This window comes from Osmia lignaria, chromosome 6 (assembly GCF_051020975.1).
Source record: "Osmia lignaria lignaria isolate PbOS001 chromosome 6, iyOsmLign1, whole genome shotgun sequence".
NCBI classification, from domain to species: Eukaryota; Metazoa; Arthropoda; class Insecta; order Hymenoptera; family Megachilidae; genus Osmia; species Osmia lignaria.
Genome location: NC_135037.1, coordinates 11,129,954 through 11,146,807, shown reverse-complemented (window position 1 = coordinate 11,146,807; position 16,854 = coordinate 11,129,954). Strand labels below are relative to the sequence as shown.

The 16,854-nt window shown below is 42.1% G+C and overlaps 1 protein-coding gene across 15 annotated transcripts in view; it reads right to left on the bottom strand.

The window, feature by feature from the left end:
• The window catches only part of Ten-m (teneurin transmembrane protein Ten-m), a 329,037-nt gene that overhangs the window by 6,653 nt on the left and 305,530 nt on the right, over positions 1–16,854 (bottom strand). For 6 of the 15 annotated variants that reach the window (XM_076688653.1, XM_034331394.2, XM_034331396.2 and 3 more), the window contains 12 exons: positions 13,703–13,885; positions 10,313–10,397; positions 9,347–9,510; positions 7,250–9,229; positions 5,923–6,212; positions 5,433–5,679; positions 4,840–5,214; positions 4,005–4,340; positions 3,422–3,629; positions 2,259–2,285; positions 974–1,190; positions 60–895 (listed from right to left, as the gene is read on the bottom strand). In XM_076688653.1, coding sequence (XP_076544768.1) covers positions 60–895; positions 974–1,190; positions 2,259–2,285; positions 3,422–3,629; positions 4,005–4,340; positions 4,840–5,214; positions 5,433–5,679; positions 5,923–6,212; positions 7,250–9,229; positions 9,347–9,510; positions 10,313–10,397; positions 13,703–13,885 — 4,948 coding nt within the window. The remainder of the gene's footprint in view (positions 1–59; positions 896–973; positions 1,191–2,258; positions 2,286–3,421; positions 3,630–4,004; positions 4,341–4,839; positions 5,215–5,432; positions 5,680–5,922; positions 6,213–7,249; positions 9,230–9,346; positions 9,511–10,312; positions 10,398–13,702; positions 13,886–16,854) is intronic. The other 9 variants (XM_034331391.2, XM_076688654.1, XM_034331400.2 and 6 more) reach the window with 7 other exon arrangements.

The window sequence follows — 16,854 nt, the reverse complement described above, 5'->3', positions numbered from 1 at the left end:
TTCAATTAAGCAATATTAAATAATGCGAGGGGCTTTAGAAATTCAATCGTGGGACTTACTTCAGCCTAACGACAGTCCTGACAGTGCCATCAACGAGGATTTTCCTAACGAGATTGAAGTCTCCGACGAAGATGGATCCGTCTGGAGCTGTGGCAAGAGCAACCGGCGCTAGCAGTCGCTGCTTGGAGGCCTGTCCATCGCAATCGTAACAATCCAGAGGCCTCTGATGCCCATCGCCCATGGTTGTAAGAATTACTCGAGGCTTCTGCTTTAGGTAGATGTTGGATCCGTCTCCTTTCTGCAGAATGCCTTCATGGAAGTTATACCTGTGATGGATGTCCAGGTTCCAACCTCCAACTTCAGATATGGACATATCGTGGCCACTGAGCTTCGTCGTTTGCACGTCCCAGATGATGTCCTTACAGTCCCTGTACTCATACCCCACCTTCACCATAGCTGTAGTCACACCATAGACTCGTTGTCTATATACGTTCAGTCGGTTCCACGCGTAAGTAAACTTGATCACAGGATCCGCCTCGAATATTTTCTCAAATAGAATGCCCTCAATGGTGATTCTCAGGTGAATTAAATTAAGAGTCGGTGGAATGACTTCGGGTGTCAGTTGCAACTGAATGGTGGACAGATATCCGGCTGCTCTGGAGCTGTGGTATACAAGGTTCAAGCCAGTGCCTGGTATTTGAAGACTCTCTTGGATGACCTGGGACTCTGCCAAAATGGCGCTCTTGTCGGGACAGGCGCCTTGAAAGCCGTGCTTCCAGGTGGCCAAGACCACTGGCTTCATTAGGTCGTAGTCGTGGGCGGCACAAGCGTGAGGGACATGGAAGGGTTGCTTCTCCTCGGCGGTGCTCATCACGATCTTGTCGATAATTACCACCTTGAAGAAACGAAGATTTTTGTTACATGTAGTCTTCGATATAGGATTTAGTTTGGTACGCAGGTCCTAGATTATTACCTCGTTCCAAGGTACAAAGACTATGTGGCTTTGCGGCTTGAAGGGCGACCTGCCAAACTGCAGGGTGACCGCGCCTCCGCCGTTCACCAAGAGATCGAACCAACCGTCGTCTCTCGTCAGAGTGAAACCTTCCAGGGGTGTACTGGTGCTAACTCGTACTCCCATTAGTCCGGTGCCAAGGTGCGTGACAACTCGGCCACGAACGACGGCCGAACGGCTGTCAGGAAATAAGAACATTAACGACCACCGGATAATAGTTAGCTCGGGTGTGTGTACTTTTTTTTTTTCAGCAAAGCAATTGCTATCGTCTAAACTAATTTTCAATCTACAACAGTATTACTATCATTTGTAAATTTATTTCTTGCAGTGTTATTGGAGTTAATCGTCGCGCATAACAAAAATGTGCTGTCATTTCGAATATCAAGAACGATGAAAAGTGTCATTGAATTATGTTTATCCTCTTTCGATGTGACAGCACCTGTTTCAAATCGTGTAATTTTACGAATCACGATTTCAGTCTTGCCGACGTTGCTTTTCAGTGCTAAAGAGGTAGTATCGAGTAATGAACGTCCAGGGTGGGTTCCTGTGAAGAGATGGGAAAGGAGGAAGAAAGAGAGTGTCTTGGGCTGGAACCTGGTAGTGAACTCCTATTAACAGGGCTACCTAGTAGGACCTATGCTTTAAGAGTTTTTTCCTTAAATTTAACAGTCGAAATTATTATCCCTTAGATGACGCAAAATAGTAGCAAAATGGTGACATACTCCCACGTAATACCTCGATGCCTCTTTGGCACTGAAGCATCGGTCGACGTCGAACTGTCATTAAATACAAATAGATACATACACATATACACGATTAACACAAAGTCAGAAGCTCAACTTAAAAGGCACGAAAGACAACGTAGGAATAATAAGGTAACCAAACCATGCAACGAGAAAGAGTCAAACAATGATGAAGGTTTCGGTGAGGTAGGAAGAGGTTATGAAAGTTCTTCCTTTTCTTTTTTTTTTTTATTGGTTAGCGGTACGTGGCGTTACAATTCATTCGAGGTAGCTTGTCTTCGTCAATTTGCGGACAAACGATGAAGACACGGGCTCGTCCTCGAATCGAACGTCCACGAGCAACCCCGTTTGGATGCAGGATTTTGATTATGTACACATGATACCAAATGCATGAAAATATCGTCAAACAGCAGCAGCTATTCGACTCTGCTTACACTCTACTAACTCGCAAACGGGTGTATTTTTTTTTTGTTCCATTTTTTCTCGTCGACGAAATTTCTTACCTTGTATTGAAGTGATTCCAGAACATACTGACCGGGCAGCACGGATAAAACAGAACCGAGTTAAAAATGATGTGATTAAAGGCAAAGCTAGATGGAGAAGATAGATAGATAGAGAGAGAGAGAGAGAAAGAGAGGTAGAAGAGAAAAGAAATTTATTAGTTCAGAGTAATATTTTTTTTTTTTTAATGAAAGGATAAAGAAATTTAGACTTCTGGATCCCTGAATCGGTAGCGAAAAGCTTGATGCTCGAACATGGAGTCACACATTCACGCCAAGCTTCACTCGGACGGACACGGTGATAGAAAGAGATAGAGATAGATTAACACGTTCGAGCCTGGGGTAACAGGTTTCAACCCCTTCGCCTCTATGCTATAGGTAAATCCAGCCAAGTGGGTCCGAACGTGTTAACACGTATAAATATCGATAAAGATCAATCGTGTTCAGAATGAGAATGAAATAGAATGGAGACGGGGTTCAGTGCAGGGCACACGCTCGCGCACACGTACGTACAAACATATGTATAAAACTTTTGGGATGTGATTTCACACGGGTCACAACAACGCAGAGAATATATCATATATCTATTGTATACGTCTTTAGTGTCTCTTGTAACGTATAACGAATAAGTATATAGTAGTATATGCATGTGTTTCTAGGGCAGGAATGCACATGCCCGGTTGCCCGCAGGCAAATTTACGGGCACAGATCCGAACCGGTCCGCAGTAGAATAAATTCGAGCCCGTGGAAAGCACGAGGGCACTTAAGTGCCCTGCGGACAACATCGAATTAGTCTTTAGATTGTATACAAATCGGAGAAACACGGTACCCGGACGGCGTCATAAGACGTCATGCTCGGTACACCCGTTAATGACTTTTAGTAGACCCATATAAACACATGCATCTGTTTTAAGGTGTATACGGCATAATTGTAACACTATATGTTATCTGTTTTGATGATTCCGGGTGTCTGTAACCGGATGTGTATTTATAGAACTGTACCACGTAACATCAAAGTCGGGACGGACACGGTTACCACGAGCGAGTAATAACGTATGTATTTGATCGAAAGGTGATCGATAACGAGACAAACCGATCGCGGGTCAACGAAATACGAATCGCGCACGCGATCCATCGTGCTGCCGACACAAGCTTTGTTAACTCACCTCTCGTTGAAGGTTTCTTGTCGGGCGTAGTTCTGCAAACTACCCTCGTCGATTAAAAATTTCATCCTCTCGAAGAAGGAAGCGGTGATAGCCGGCGGTTGCTTTCGCAGAAGTATATCGATCGGCTTCGGGGCCGACACGCAAAGCTGACTGCTACGGCATATATGATTCGAGCAACATTCCGGATCCGCGCAATCGATCAGACCGTCTGGAAAGAATATATTGATTCAGGTCAGAATAAGGGTTTATGGCATTGGGGTAGGATTTCTGATAGACTTATGAAAGAGATGTTGAAAATTCGATTTTTGAGGGGCCCCTAACAAATAGGGGCCAAGATAGGCTCCCTCTTCCTATGTGGACTGACCACCTCGTCATTCGGGGATTTTAACACTAAAATTCTAAAATTCCAAAATTTTTATATCCTCAAATATCAACATTCTAAAATTCTAGAGTTTCAAATATTTTCAATACTTTATGACCGGTGGGTTCGACAAGCCCCCTTTCTTGGTCTTTTTAGGGTTAAATCTTGAATCTGTAAAGACGGTAAAAATTTCTTTGAATTTCGTTTTTATTCATACCATACCTTTATCGTTGTCTCTTCCGTCGTTGCAATTCTGTTCAAGAAGCACGTTGCAGTCTTTGCCATCCCAGCCATCGTAACACCTGCACTCCCATTGGCCATCGTTGCTGACTCTGCACTGGCCATGACCAGAACACGAATTCGGGCATCCTTCCATGGTACAATGTTTCCCGTTCCACCCAGTCACGCACAAGCATGTTCCATTCTTGCATTGACCATGTTCATTGCATCTAGGATCGCATTGCTTCAAATTGCACAATTCGCCGGACCATCCGGGCAGGCAGTCGCAGGCATTGTCCACGCAGTGGCCGTGGGGCCCACAGTCCAGATCGCATAATTCTGAAAAAGACAGGAAATTTTGAATTACACAAATGTTTTTAGATTTCTAGTCTTTTATGGTATTAGTGGGGACAAGCAACATATAAAAGCTAGCAAGTCAATAGTTTTTGTTTAGAATAAAATCAAGTTAGTCAACGAGAAGGTATCAATGTCACGTTATTAGTAAAGGGGTCAAACAGAATCGGTCGTAAAATTGACGTATAACCTGGAAACATATGAATAGAATGATAAATATGCATACTGAATTTATTTAAAGAATTGAAGACACCTGAGAGCAAGCGATTCTTCGTCTAAAAATGAATTTGGATCCGATGAGTATTTATATCCGCGTCTAATAAATTTATAGCTTAATAAGTAATTGAATTTTAAAAATTATATTTTCATAAAACCATTATTAACACATTTGCTGCTGAACCTGAACTCTCCAATTGATCTGCCCGCCACTGCTCTAAGGGTCAACAAAACCCCCTACTACAAGATATCTATTCTCTCGTATTACCTTTCGAACAGTCATCGCCAGACCACATAGGCTCGCATAGGCAGGTCTGCGTCTCAAGATCAAAGTTCCCATGTCCGCTGCAGTCTGGTAGACACTGCAGTGCTTCCTTGTCCATTTGACTGCAATCCGCACCTTTCCATCCTTTTTTACAGATGCAAGTACCTTCGGCGCAGAAACCGTGACCGGAACAGGTTGGGTGAGGACAGTCCACTTCCTCGCAGTACTTTCCTTTATAACCGCGCACGCAATTACACTTCCCGTTGGTGCAGTGGCCATGTCCATTGCAATCGGGCACTTCACATTCGTCGTGGCGCAGGGAACACTCCTTCCCTTTCCAGCCGGGGTTGCACTGACACTCTCCGTTTATGTATTCTCCTGTAATTGCACGGAAATTAATGATACCGATGAGGGTAATTGAAATTGGGACCATTGGTGTAACTAGAATATATTTGGGAGTGGGGAAGTTCTGAAATTTGGGGATTTTAGAAATCTAGAATTTCAAGATATTAAAATTTTAGAAGGATGAGGAAGATAATCTAAATACATTTTTGGGAGGACCCAGATTAGGACCCCTAAACAAACCCTACACTTACCACGCTGGCTACAGAGAACCGGGCAGACACTTTCGCTGCAATCCTCTCCACCGAAGCCAGGATTGCATTGACAGTGACCCAGCAAACATTCACCCTTTCCGCTGCACCCGTTAGGACAATTGTGCGTCATATCTTCAGCGATTATGGCTATAAAAGACACCTCCTGTGGATCTCCATCATCATTGTACAACGAGAGGAACCAATGACCAGGCTCCATATAGTGAGTCACTTCTTTCTTGATCGAAGGCTACACGAGAAATCAATACAAATCTCAGAAACGCTCCATCGATACTCTCAATTCCTCCATTACATTTCAGGGAAAAAAATAATAAAAAAAAGACGACCTTTTGAACCGTAGATTTGAAATTGTTCAAAAAAAAAAGAATAAAAAATAAATTTTCTTCAGGACATCTGAATAGAAGATGTTGATAGGCGGTTCTACGAGTCCTATGATAGAAAAGAAAATGAAAAATGGGGCAGTGGCACATACAATAACACTAACATGGGACGCCCGAGTGGTCCTCGCCTTGAAGCCGCTCAACACCTCCAGCAGATCGTATTGCGTGTGCGTGGGAAGAGCATTTCTCCGCGCGTATACGCCGATGCTCGCGCCACGTGGGATATTGTAGTCAAACCGCACGTACGCGGCTTCCGATTGGTAGAATTGCATGTTCCAGTAGCTGTACGGTGGAATTTCCTTGCTCAGCTTCTGGCCAAGACCGACCTGAGCGAAAGTCGTGCCGTCAGGTGGGAAAGACCTGGCCGGGAAAGTTCTGGCACCTGAATATGGAAAACGGCGGGCACATCAATATAATGCTTTCAGTTTTTATTACAAATCAGTTTTCCGACGAGATATGTCCATGAAAATTGAATTTTTGTTTAAGAGAAACTTAAACTTATATCTGAATACACGAATTTTTTTTAATAAAGTTAAACAGCAACGTTGTTGATTAAAATGAAAAATTAGAATACTTGTAATAAAATATCACGTTTACAAAAATATAAACTTTTTTCCATGTTCATCTAAAAACAAAATATAACTAGGTATTATCCTAGTTTCTAAAGTTATCTTGTATTTTGCTGACGTGTATGAAATTCAGTACAACCACGAGAAAACATCTCCCGCGAGAAAACTGACTGTTCTTGTTAAAATGTAAAGCATAAGAGATATTTAAAAATTGCATGGCTGTATACTTAGCTAGGCTTTGCGTATCAGCGAATTTTGTCGACGACTTAACATTCGTATTACCTTACATACATAATTCATCAATTTTAATCATTTTCATCACTTGTCTATGCAAGAACCAGCACACATTATTTTTAATATTGAAAATAATATAAAATTACAAAGAATTGCAATGGTTCTTACATTAGACACTTTAAAAAAATTAAAAATTTTAATTATCCAAAGAAAGGTTAAAGTTATTGAGATACCAAAAGCTTCGGTTCTTCTCATTTAGCAATCAAAATAATTGTTAACAATTACGGAAAAAAGAAAGATAGCGAAAACTTAGTTTTAATCCCCACACCAGTCCACTTATTCTCCTTTCATTCCGTGTAAAAGCCGATTAGAGTTACCTGTGTTATGTACTTGCGTACGTCACGATGCACCAGTACCTCGTTACAGCGTTACACAAACTTCTGCTCTAACCACGACCACGTTAAACACTCAACAAACTACCGTTCTACAACACCGAAGCAAACTGGCTGTACTTGGCGGATCGCTACGTGTATCAAAGCCGGCATGAGCGGAGAAGAGAAAGAGAGAGAGAAAGAAAAGAAGCTGAAAAAAAAAGAAACCATAAACGGGGCCTCACCTTCCAGGATCAGTATAGTGGGTTCTGGGGGTAACGGGGTGGACCCAGAACACGACAAGTCGACGCTGCTCGATTCAGTGTCGTAATTCGCGGTGGTCCAATCGGTAGATCCGCCATTTTCCTCGGTGGTCGAGAAATTCTCTTTCACCACCTCCTCCTCCGCCATCTTGTTTGGCTCTACAGACAGACTCGAGTTATCTATCTCATGCTCGTTGTTCTCGTCGATTGCTGAAAAATTGTCCCACTCGTCAGACGCGGAGCCCATGCACGGGCAAGAGCACTCGCACTCGCCGCCCGCCCACAGCGGGGGTGGCGGCGACGAAGGAGGCTGCGGTGGCGGGGGCAGTCTGTTATCGTTCGTGTTAGAAACCACATTCGAGCCTGATTCCTCCCGCTGGTGAACTTCGGGTGCCTGGTGAGCGCCGTCCGTGGGCACGGACACGGATAGCACGTAAAGCGGCTTCGAGGATGAGTCGCTCGAAGCGATGGTTATGTTCACAAGCACACGATGCGGCGACGATGATGCCGATGAGGCGGATGAAGGTGATGAGTGAGACCGATCAACCGGCACCTCGATGATTTTCACTTGCTGGGTTAATGGCGGGTTAGGTTCGACCGGGACGTTAGAAGGAACATGAGTATCATTGGGGGCCTCTTCCTGGTCCGTCGGTGTAGCATCTTCGCGAAATTTTTTCTCGAACTCCCGCAGGAACTCCTCGTCGCTCTCCTCTCTGGTGATCACACGGAAATCACTGTTCTGACCTAGACGGGGAACGCTGTTGCCGAAGCTGCTGGTCCGATCCAGCCTCGTCTTCGTCACGGTATCCGACTCCCCGCCATGATTCAACTTCACGATCTCCACTTCCTCTTGGCCGTAATTATAAATCGGTAAAGGGTAGTCCCGCTGGAGTTCCTCGGATTTCTCGGAACTTTTCAAGCCACTAGGAGGAGCGTCGGGTTCTGTCGACAGGTCCTCCCTGGAGAGCTCTCGAGTTTCCTTCACCACGTCCGAAGTATTGTCAGAGGTGTTCTTTTCACTTGCCGAATTCTCTGCCGAAGATTCATCCACCGGTGGCACTGGCTCCTCGATATCACTCGTGGAGCCAGGAGTACTTACGCTCGATGAGCCAGTGGTAGAACTCTCAAGCAGCGATTCTACACCACTAACGGTACCGTTCTCAACGTCCAAAGTATCTATACCCAACGTAGACTCTTCGTGTTGACTAACGTCATCTTCAGAGACGGTTGAGCTTTCTACCTTACCACCGTCCACGGTCGAGCCAGTGGACTGGACATCTTCCGGGGTAACTGGATCAGTAGTAACGGCGATGACCGAATCATGACCGTAAGCTAATTCGATCGCAGACCCTGGTGGGGTCTCGGAAGGCCGGTTAAGTGAAACGGAAGAGGAGGCGTACGAATAAGAGGCAACAGAGACAGAGGACGAAGAGGCGACAGTTGTAGGAGTCGAGTTAGTAACCGAAGAGTCAGAGAGATTCAGGGCAAGCAGCAACGTCCCCATGGGAGTCGTAGACGATCCTGATTCGCTTCCGGTTTCATTTGGCTGAGGATCATCCGTATACGCAGCCGTTTCATGCACAATCTTACCAGGACGATCCTCGTCTAATGGGAGGGCCGATGGCTGCGAAGACCGTGGCGATGATTCGTCCTCTTGGACCACGGTCGAGCGCAGCTGCACGGTGGGTTTAAAGGATGATGCGACAGTTTGGTGCAACGCATGCTGGTTATACGTATCCCTACGCTTACGGATGTACACGTGCTCTAACATGCTAGCCGACGGTTTAATACTACCTCCTGACGACGATTGTTGACGCGTTCTGCTGTTCGACTGCGACGACGACGTGCTCGACGTGGACGTCTTGTTACCCTCTGATAATAAAGTTTTCGTGTCCGCGTTCTCGCCCACCAACACCGTGCACGCTTTTGTACCTTGGTAAGACCGGTTCACTATGCTCGAAACTGAAATACAGAAAGATGTTTTTAAATGGTTTTGCAGCCAATAGGATTTTCAAATCCAGTTCCACGCGATATCGCGTGCTCGAATGGCGTATCTGAATAAATTGAAAAACAGCTTACCTACAACATAGGCCAACACTGCTGTTATGCACAAGGAAACCATAAGCAGTATCATTGCGATCAATTTCCAGCTGCACCAATCAACCCCTTTCACAAAATGACAACGGATGCTTTGTCTCCTCATTGGGATCATTGAGGGCGCGTGCCCGTACGGCAAAGGTACTCTGTAATTAATCAACAACAGGCTCGTTTAACTTTGATGACTGCAAGTAAGAATCATTATATCAAGAAAGAAAGGAACTAAAACGCAAATATTCACAAGTTTCGTTTAAGTGATAATTAAAATTAAAATTATGATTTTAGTTATTTTAAAGTTTCACTATTAAAAGTAAGGTCTGGTTTGCACAGTAAGTTGGACGATTTCACGGTAGTTTTAAAGCCAATTTCAAAGGAAAGGAAACGTCGTTTCACTCCGCTTGTTATCCAGCAAATATGTTTGAAGCCATCACGTGCTTTCGCGCGAAAGCATTGCTTCAGGAGTATGTTTATGCTCGAGCGTCACACGCTTCCATGTAACTCAGAAACGTCTAAAAAAAATATTTAAACGGGACCGACCGGGTGCCTCGAGTGCGAGGGTGCCTGTTTGCTTTCGTTGCATCACGCGATAATGGAAAAACGAAAGCCAGACGCACCGTCGTCTTTGGTCCGGTCTTTTTTTCTATATTTTTCAAGAACAGAAGTGGAAAGGAAACGTTTTGTGGAAAAACAGAAACCCCGTGGTGGTCGAAAGTTTACGACCGTTTAGCAAATTTCTAGTGGACACTCGAGGTGCTGCAGTGACTCATTCAATGGAACCCAAGGAACACGATTTTCCATGGTTTTTCTATGGAATGACACTTCGTCTTCAAACATTGTACGGATGATTCACGAGTGTCTTCATTGTTGAAAAAATCAACGTGTTCGCCACGGCTCATTCGTTCCGACCTTTCTTTATCGTCGATAACGGAGAATTGAAAATAGGCTTACCTGTCCATGTTGTTCTGCAGCTCGACCTTTATTGGGCTATTCCCTGAGGACTGATTCTTGTTGTTGTACTCATTCTTCGGTATCTCTGGAAAAAAAAGAGAGAACATACAATTTGTAACGTTGCAGATCGAGGAAAATTTCTCATGGGATACGGTGGCCTACTTCTCCACACCATCTCACTTTTATACACTCGACAACGTTTGAAACAGCCTTAACGGGTTATCCTTGTTTCTATGCAAAAAAGTACGTGGCACAGTAACAATGAAAGTTTATGAAATTATGAAACTTTTTATAATATTGCGGTAGTTCATTAGCAAAATAATTTCATTTTTTTTTGGATAACATTGTAGGGTTTTATGAGGTAAAACCACCCCCTGAAGGGAAATATTTTATTCATTAAAAATTAAAATTAAAAATATTGTATTTTAATGTTTCTCTTAAAATCTTTTTCTACCTTATGAACAAAGATTTTTTACGTGATATTTAATTATCAAACTTCAGATTTGAAGCGGCTAGCACGGATTACACAGGACGCAGGATCTTATGGTGTTTCCGAAGGTGTTCGATTTTTCTTATGCACCTTACGGTGTTGGTCGCTTGAAATTCAAACCGAAACCACGATGAATCATGTACTTATCGATTCAACACAGGCGTTCGTTCACCGTCTCGCTTCTTCCTCTTTTTCCTGCTTCTTCGTGTATATTGGAGAACACGATGGAAAAGAAAAGGGCGTCGCGTCTGGCATCGCAAAACGTACACCCGCGACGCCGACGTTGTCCGTCTATCCTCGAATCGAGGGGAAAAACTTGACGTTTGCTTAATTCGTTTCCTTTCTTGTTGTATTTATACCAACTACACCCATCGATGCGGTCTTTCCTGTTTTCTTCAGTTATGTGTGTATCTTAGTAATTATAGCGTCGTTGGTATTTTAGAATTTTTAAATGTTAAATCCACGTAACGAAAATGACTAACCAAGGAATTTTCTAACATTTAATACTACGAATACAAGTTCATTTAAGTTCCTTTCCAAATAACGGCCAGAAAGATCCTTGTTCCCTGGTGTTGTTTCCAATAGGACCAGGTAAAAGGGTCTGAAATTCGATGTTGAAGAAAGAAAGGGATAAGAAATTAGTTGGTTCACCCTTCACCGGTAACATGTACCTGGTTGAACACGAAAATCGGAGCGTGGGAAGACGAAGGTCCTGCAAAAGCGACCCCATGCCGCTAATTGCAGGTGTTGCCGGTCGTTCGGCCCCGAAATCCCATGATTATGGCATTTAGCCAGATATCCATGATTACGGCCAATTCATGGGGTTTCCCTTAGCTAAGCTTCTTCCTTTTTCATGGTTATTGGCAGCACGAGACGTCTAATGCGAGCAGCCGAATAAAAAAGGCGGGATACGTTCGTTGGTTGGCGTGTCAGAATTGCTTTTAATGATCTACCTGGCCCGGATATGATTTACTTGCACGCAGTCTGGTATTTAATTAATGATTCTTCTCGTTCCCTTTGACAAGCGTCACTGTCAAAGTTTATAGTTTAATTCTAAACCCGTTGCGGTCCCATCTCCAATTTCAATTTTGAATTTAAGTAAAAATGTTATTTTCTTTCCAAATATTCTCTGTAACAAGATGTTTGCAAAAATTTCCACGATTTGAGTGGTTTAAACGAATGGTCCACAGAAGCGTAGGTGACAAAGCATATTGATGGTAACGTCGATGACCAAGCAAGAAGCAAAGGAAGTATTCAGACAGGACCTTTAGGAGGAGCCTAAAAGTATTCTGTGGAAGGTCATAAGTGTCAGCCAGTGTCATAACCAAAGGTCAATAAGTCCAGAGATCATAAATCACTGTTCGAACCGTCCCACGGTCTATTCAAGTATACCCAACCGCGTTAAGTATACAGATGGCCGAGGAAAAGTCATTTTGAAGAGAAGAAGAAAAAAAAAAAAAATTTCGACTTCCAGTTCATGGAAAAACCAAACAAGAGAAGAAAATTCTTCTTGTGGGTGTACTTTCGTGTCCCTGCTTCTCTTCGCCACTTGAAACGTCAAGGAGGTTAGGTTTCGCCCGTTGTTTTCCTTGCAGCCGATACCCCTGGCGTTAAAGTGTCTCGAAAACGTTGTACCTTCGTGTGCTTTTCTTCTCTCGAGTGCATTCCAGCCCTCTGCCGCATCCAGACGGCATTTTACCGGTTATCGTTTCTGGTAAAATTTCAGAACGCCTGCACTTTCAAACGTTCCACCCTTTTTCTTTTTACAAATGAAAAAAAAGAAAAAAAAACACAAGTTGTTCGATCATCAACTTTTGAACTAAACGAGAATTGAAAACGAAGAATTTGTCGAACCCTTAAGCTTCAAGGGTGCAGCACATGTTAAGAAGAAAAATCGATACCAGATGCCCGAAGGATTTAAAAAAGGAACAAGGATCGTTACTTTTCACCGAGGATGGAGAAAGGCTTCTTATTTTAAAGCGCATTATCGATTCCAGAATTTCTAGACTAACTAGGTCGTAATCTCGAGGTAACCAGAAAGCGGCTTGCTCCTCGAAGATAAACTAAGAAGCTTTCGGCCGAGATATTTCGATAAATAATCGAGGTAAATCCTCATGGAGGAGCGTCGGAACTTTTCAGGTACGCCAGACATTTTTCCTGTAACCACTTCAGAATCCTGGCTACGCGATAAGATAGCAGAAGAACCCCCCCGGTTGGTCTTAGGAAATTATCGCACCCCCGCCCACGTTGCTCATCGCTGATTACGCCGTACTACCCTCGTCAGAAATGTCACTCGTTCTCTTCCACCCTTAAGCTTTCTTATTATAGCGTTCTCCGAAATACTTATCGCCAGACACACCTCCTCCGAACGTCAGAATCATCATTTGTCTGCTTTTCACCGGAATCTTTCTATCAGTAAATAATGATCTATTGATAAACAGATGCGAACTTTAAACTGATTGACAATAGAGATTTCCAGGATTTTCAGAAATTCTCAGGACACGTTATCACAACCCGAAGATGTTTGTGAGCGACAAATATTATTCAGAGATGAGATAAATGTCTTCTGTCGCTTTACTTATTGTTAGAAAATTTTCTTTCAAATTTTCGAATTTTATTGGAATTAAAAATTTTTTAAAATGGAGACCCTGAAATAATAGGATTCGAACTCTAGACCTTTCGATTTGTAGACAGATTTTTCCCAATTTAGAACAAAATTTTCTAAAATAATTTTAAATAATTTCCTGAATAGTGAAACCCTAGGCATAAGCGTAAGCTCTAGAACGCTCAATTATAGAACAAGGGTAAGCTCATCAAATCAGGGGACGTTCTCGAGTAGCAGCCTTATCCGCGCCTTAGTGACCCCTTTTCTAGCCCTCTAAACTAGCCTGAAGACTCACTTGGTATACTGTAGAAGCCGCCGGACGGGCTGCGTACGAGACAGGACGGCTGAAGATCAGGATCACGTTCGTGATCGCTGGCTGTATGACTTCCTGGTAATCTTCCGTTGACACGGCTCATTGTAGGGTTACGGGGTGGCACATCGGGCGGGCCCCGCGGCGCCGAATTGTCCAGCAAACACCCTGTAACAACGGAAAGAATCTTTTATTGGGACAACTATTCTATAGTTGATTAAAACGGTAATTCTTTTTCCATAAATTGACAATATTGTGTATTGTAATTGTTATCGATCATATCTATGTCAATGTACAGGGTGTTTGATAGATTTCCAGCAGAGACGAGTGTAGAACCCTCATATTATATTATAAATTGTGCCCCAGACCTAAATGTTAAGTTTCGTTAGAGTGTAAAAATTCTGAAGACCTAAAGAATAAACAACCGTTTGAGAATCAAGATCATTATAAAAAAGGTTGGAAGATAAGTCGACCTAATGTAAAAATAACGTTGCGGTCTAGATAATCTAACCGGGTCTTCTTCGAGATTCAATGGCGAACAATATGTACGCGTAATCCTGGGCAGGTGGCCAGATGGTTTTCAAGCGGGGCGAAAGGGTTGAGCCGATTTCGCGATTAGGCACGTTTCACACGGCCAGTCTTTCGTTGTTACAGGGATTATCACCAAGAAGTGACCCAGAATTGCGAACCTTCTTCTCTGCGCAACGACGCGAAATGAAAATTTTTTTTAAGTACCCCAAGCTTTGTCCCTTCGACCTTTTGAAGCACTTCAATGTCATACTTCTGATCCCTTTTTGAAAAAGAGGGGTTGTATCAGTTTCTCCGTGAAGCACGTTTGCTACACTAATATATGAAAAATTAATTATTTACAAGCAATTGATTGATTTTTATAATTACTTTAGTTTGATAAATGTACGTAGAAGAGTATCGGCTCACTTTTAGATTCTTTCGAAGTCGATACGAAAAGTGGAGCAGTTGCCGGCATCTTTAAGTCGATTACAAGCCTGGTCTCGGATTCGAAGCACCTCGCCCTTTCATTGTATCGGGCACGATATAAAAAAAAAAAAGCGAATAGACCCTACGGATAGGGTGACCGTCAAGAAATTCGAGTCCATGCTCTTTTTACGCCATATCAGCCAATGAACTGGACCTTTCTTGTCCCTCCTCAGCTATTCTTTATGAAACACGCAACAGGAAGCAGGAGCGTGAACGAAGAAATAGGGTGGAGCAGAAAATCAAAGGGGAAAAGAAGTTTCTCCCCTAATCGTTCAATTGTCTACCCTTTTTTCTACTTTTTTCCAAGCAAATTTCGATCGGGAGATCCCATCCTCCGTCTAAGGTTCTAGAAACGGAAATGACAGGGGTAAGATCATTTCCGGATATTCATCTATGCGTTCCTTTTATTGTTATCGGTCGGAGAATCCAGTTTGGTGGATGTTCTATGACACTGACGGGTTGTCAATATCTTAGTTTAAAAATTTGATAATTTAAAGATTTGAAATTTCCAGATTTCCAGAAAATTTGGTATTTTTATATTTCTGAATTTCTGAATTTCCGAATTACCAAATTAAAAATTTGGAAAATTCTGGGTCGACCACTTGATCGTCTCATCACTATTCTATAATTCAGGGATGGCTAAAACAGATTTACAGAAATGATGAAGGTTCTGAAAATATTTTTATGATTTAATGATTGAGAATTATTATTTTATAATATGCTAGATTTCAATGCAGCAATTGGCAAGTAATAAATTATTCATTATTAAATGAATTATTCTAACCTAATTAGTGCAATTTAATTTAATATTGAATAATTATTTAAATTAGTCTAAATTAATTCCTCAAGCAAGCATCATTAATAATCAATATGGTTGCTTTTTAAATGAACTATAATAAAAAGAGAAGACACAGTGAACTCTCAGTTAAATCTGTTCTGTACTGGAATGAAAATCAAAGTCCTACTATTTCTCAGAATGTTTTAAGCTGTGGCAAGTTAAAATCTACAAACTAAGAGCGTCAGAAACATGTGTAAACCCTCTCTTCAGATCTGCTATCGCCGACATAATAAACTGAAACTGTGGGTTAAAAATTTTTAAGAAGAAACAGATTCTTTATGCTAATAATTTCCAATCAATTTTTTCAGTTCCAAAAACAGTAAATGTCTAAAATCTCATGAACATCCCGTATTAAAGGGCCAAAGAACATCTTTGATGGAACCACGCACGGGGTGTATTTGCTGATAAAAAAAGGCACGGAAATAACGTGTATTCGTTCGATAATATTTTCACAGAAGGCCCTCGCTATCTACGAGAACATAATTATCTCGCCACGAGCCAGGATATAATTCACATCCTGTGCCAGAAGCCCTTCCGGTAGCACGTTTTCACTCGTTACACGTCGATCTCGTCTTTTTATAGGGAGCACTTCTGGAACTTTTCGTTGCCGTAGTTCGAAACTTTGATCGACTTTGATCGGTTGCCTCGAAAATTTACGGCTATTCACGTTTTATTCGTTTTCGAATGCCCGTTTCCCGCACTAGCTCGAAATATGAAAGGAAACTACTTTGACCTATAATTCAATTCGCAATGGAACATTTCATGAGGTTTATATATTTATTTGATTCGATTAAATGTTCAATTAAAAATTGTAAAGATAAATATTAAAATCTCTACTAACGTGTATATTTCTTTCATATTCCACGGTATATTTTTATCCAGCTGGTTTTTTGATCATAGTCCCATTTTGCTTAATTATCACAAGCCCTCACTGCTTCATTATTTTAACCAGGATATTAAAATGTACCATTACCATGCTTTCATATCGTTTACCATAAAAAAATAGATTTTCGCGTTTCTCACAATGGCTGAAAATATGAAAGGAAACTATTCCAACTTGCAATTCTATACAATTAAATATTTAATGAATATATTTATTTATAAATTGCTTCAAAAAATTATATTCATTGTTACTAATATATCATAGATTAAACTTATGAAATTTAGTTTTCTCAGGGCGTTGAATAATACGAAGGAATATTTTTCCCATCGCTTGCTATAGTATTAATTCGTTCCGGTTCGGAAGCTAATCCCAGACACGAGACTAGTAACCCTTGTGTCCATTTTCTCGGTTCCACTCTCA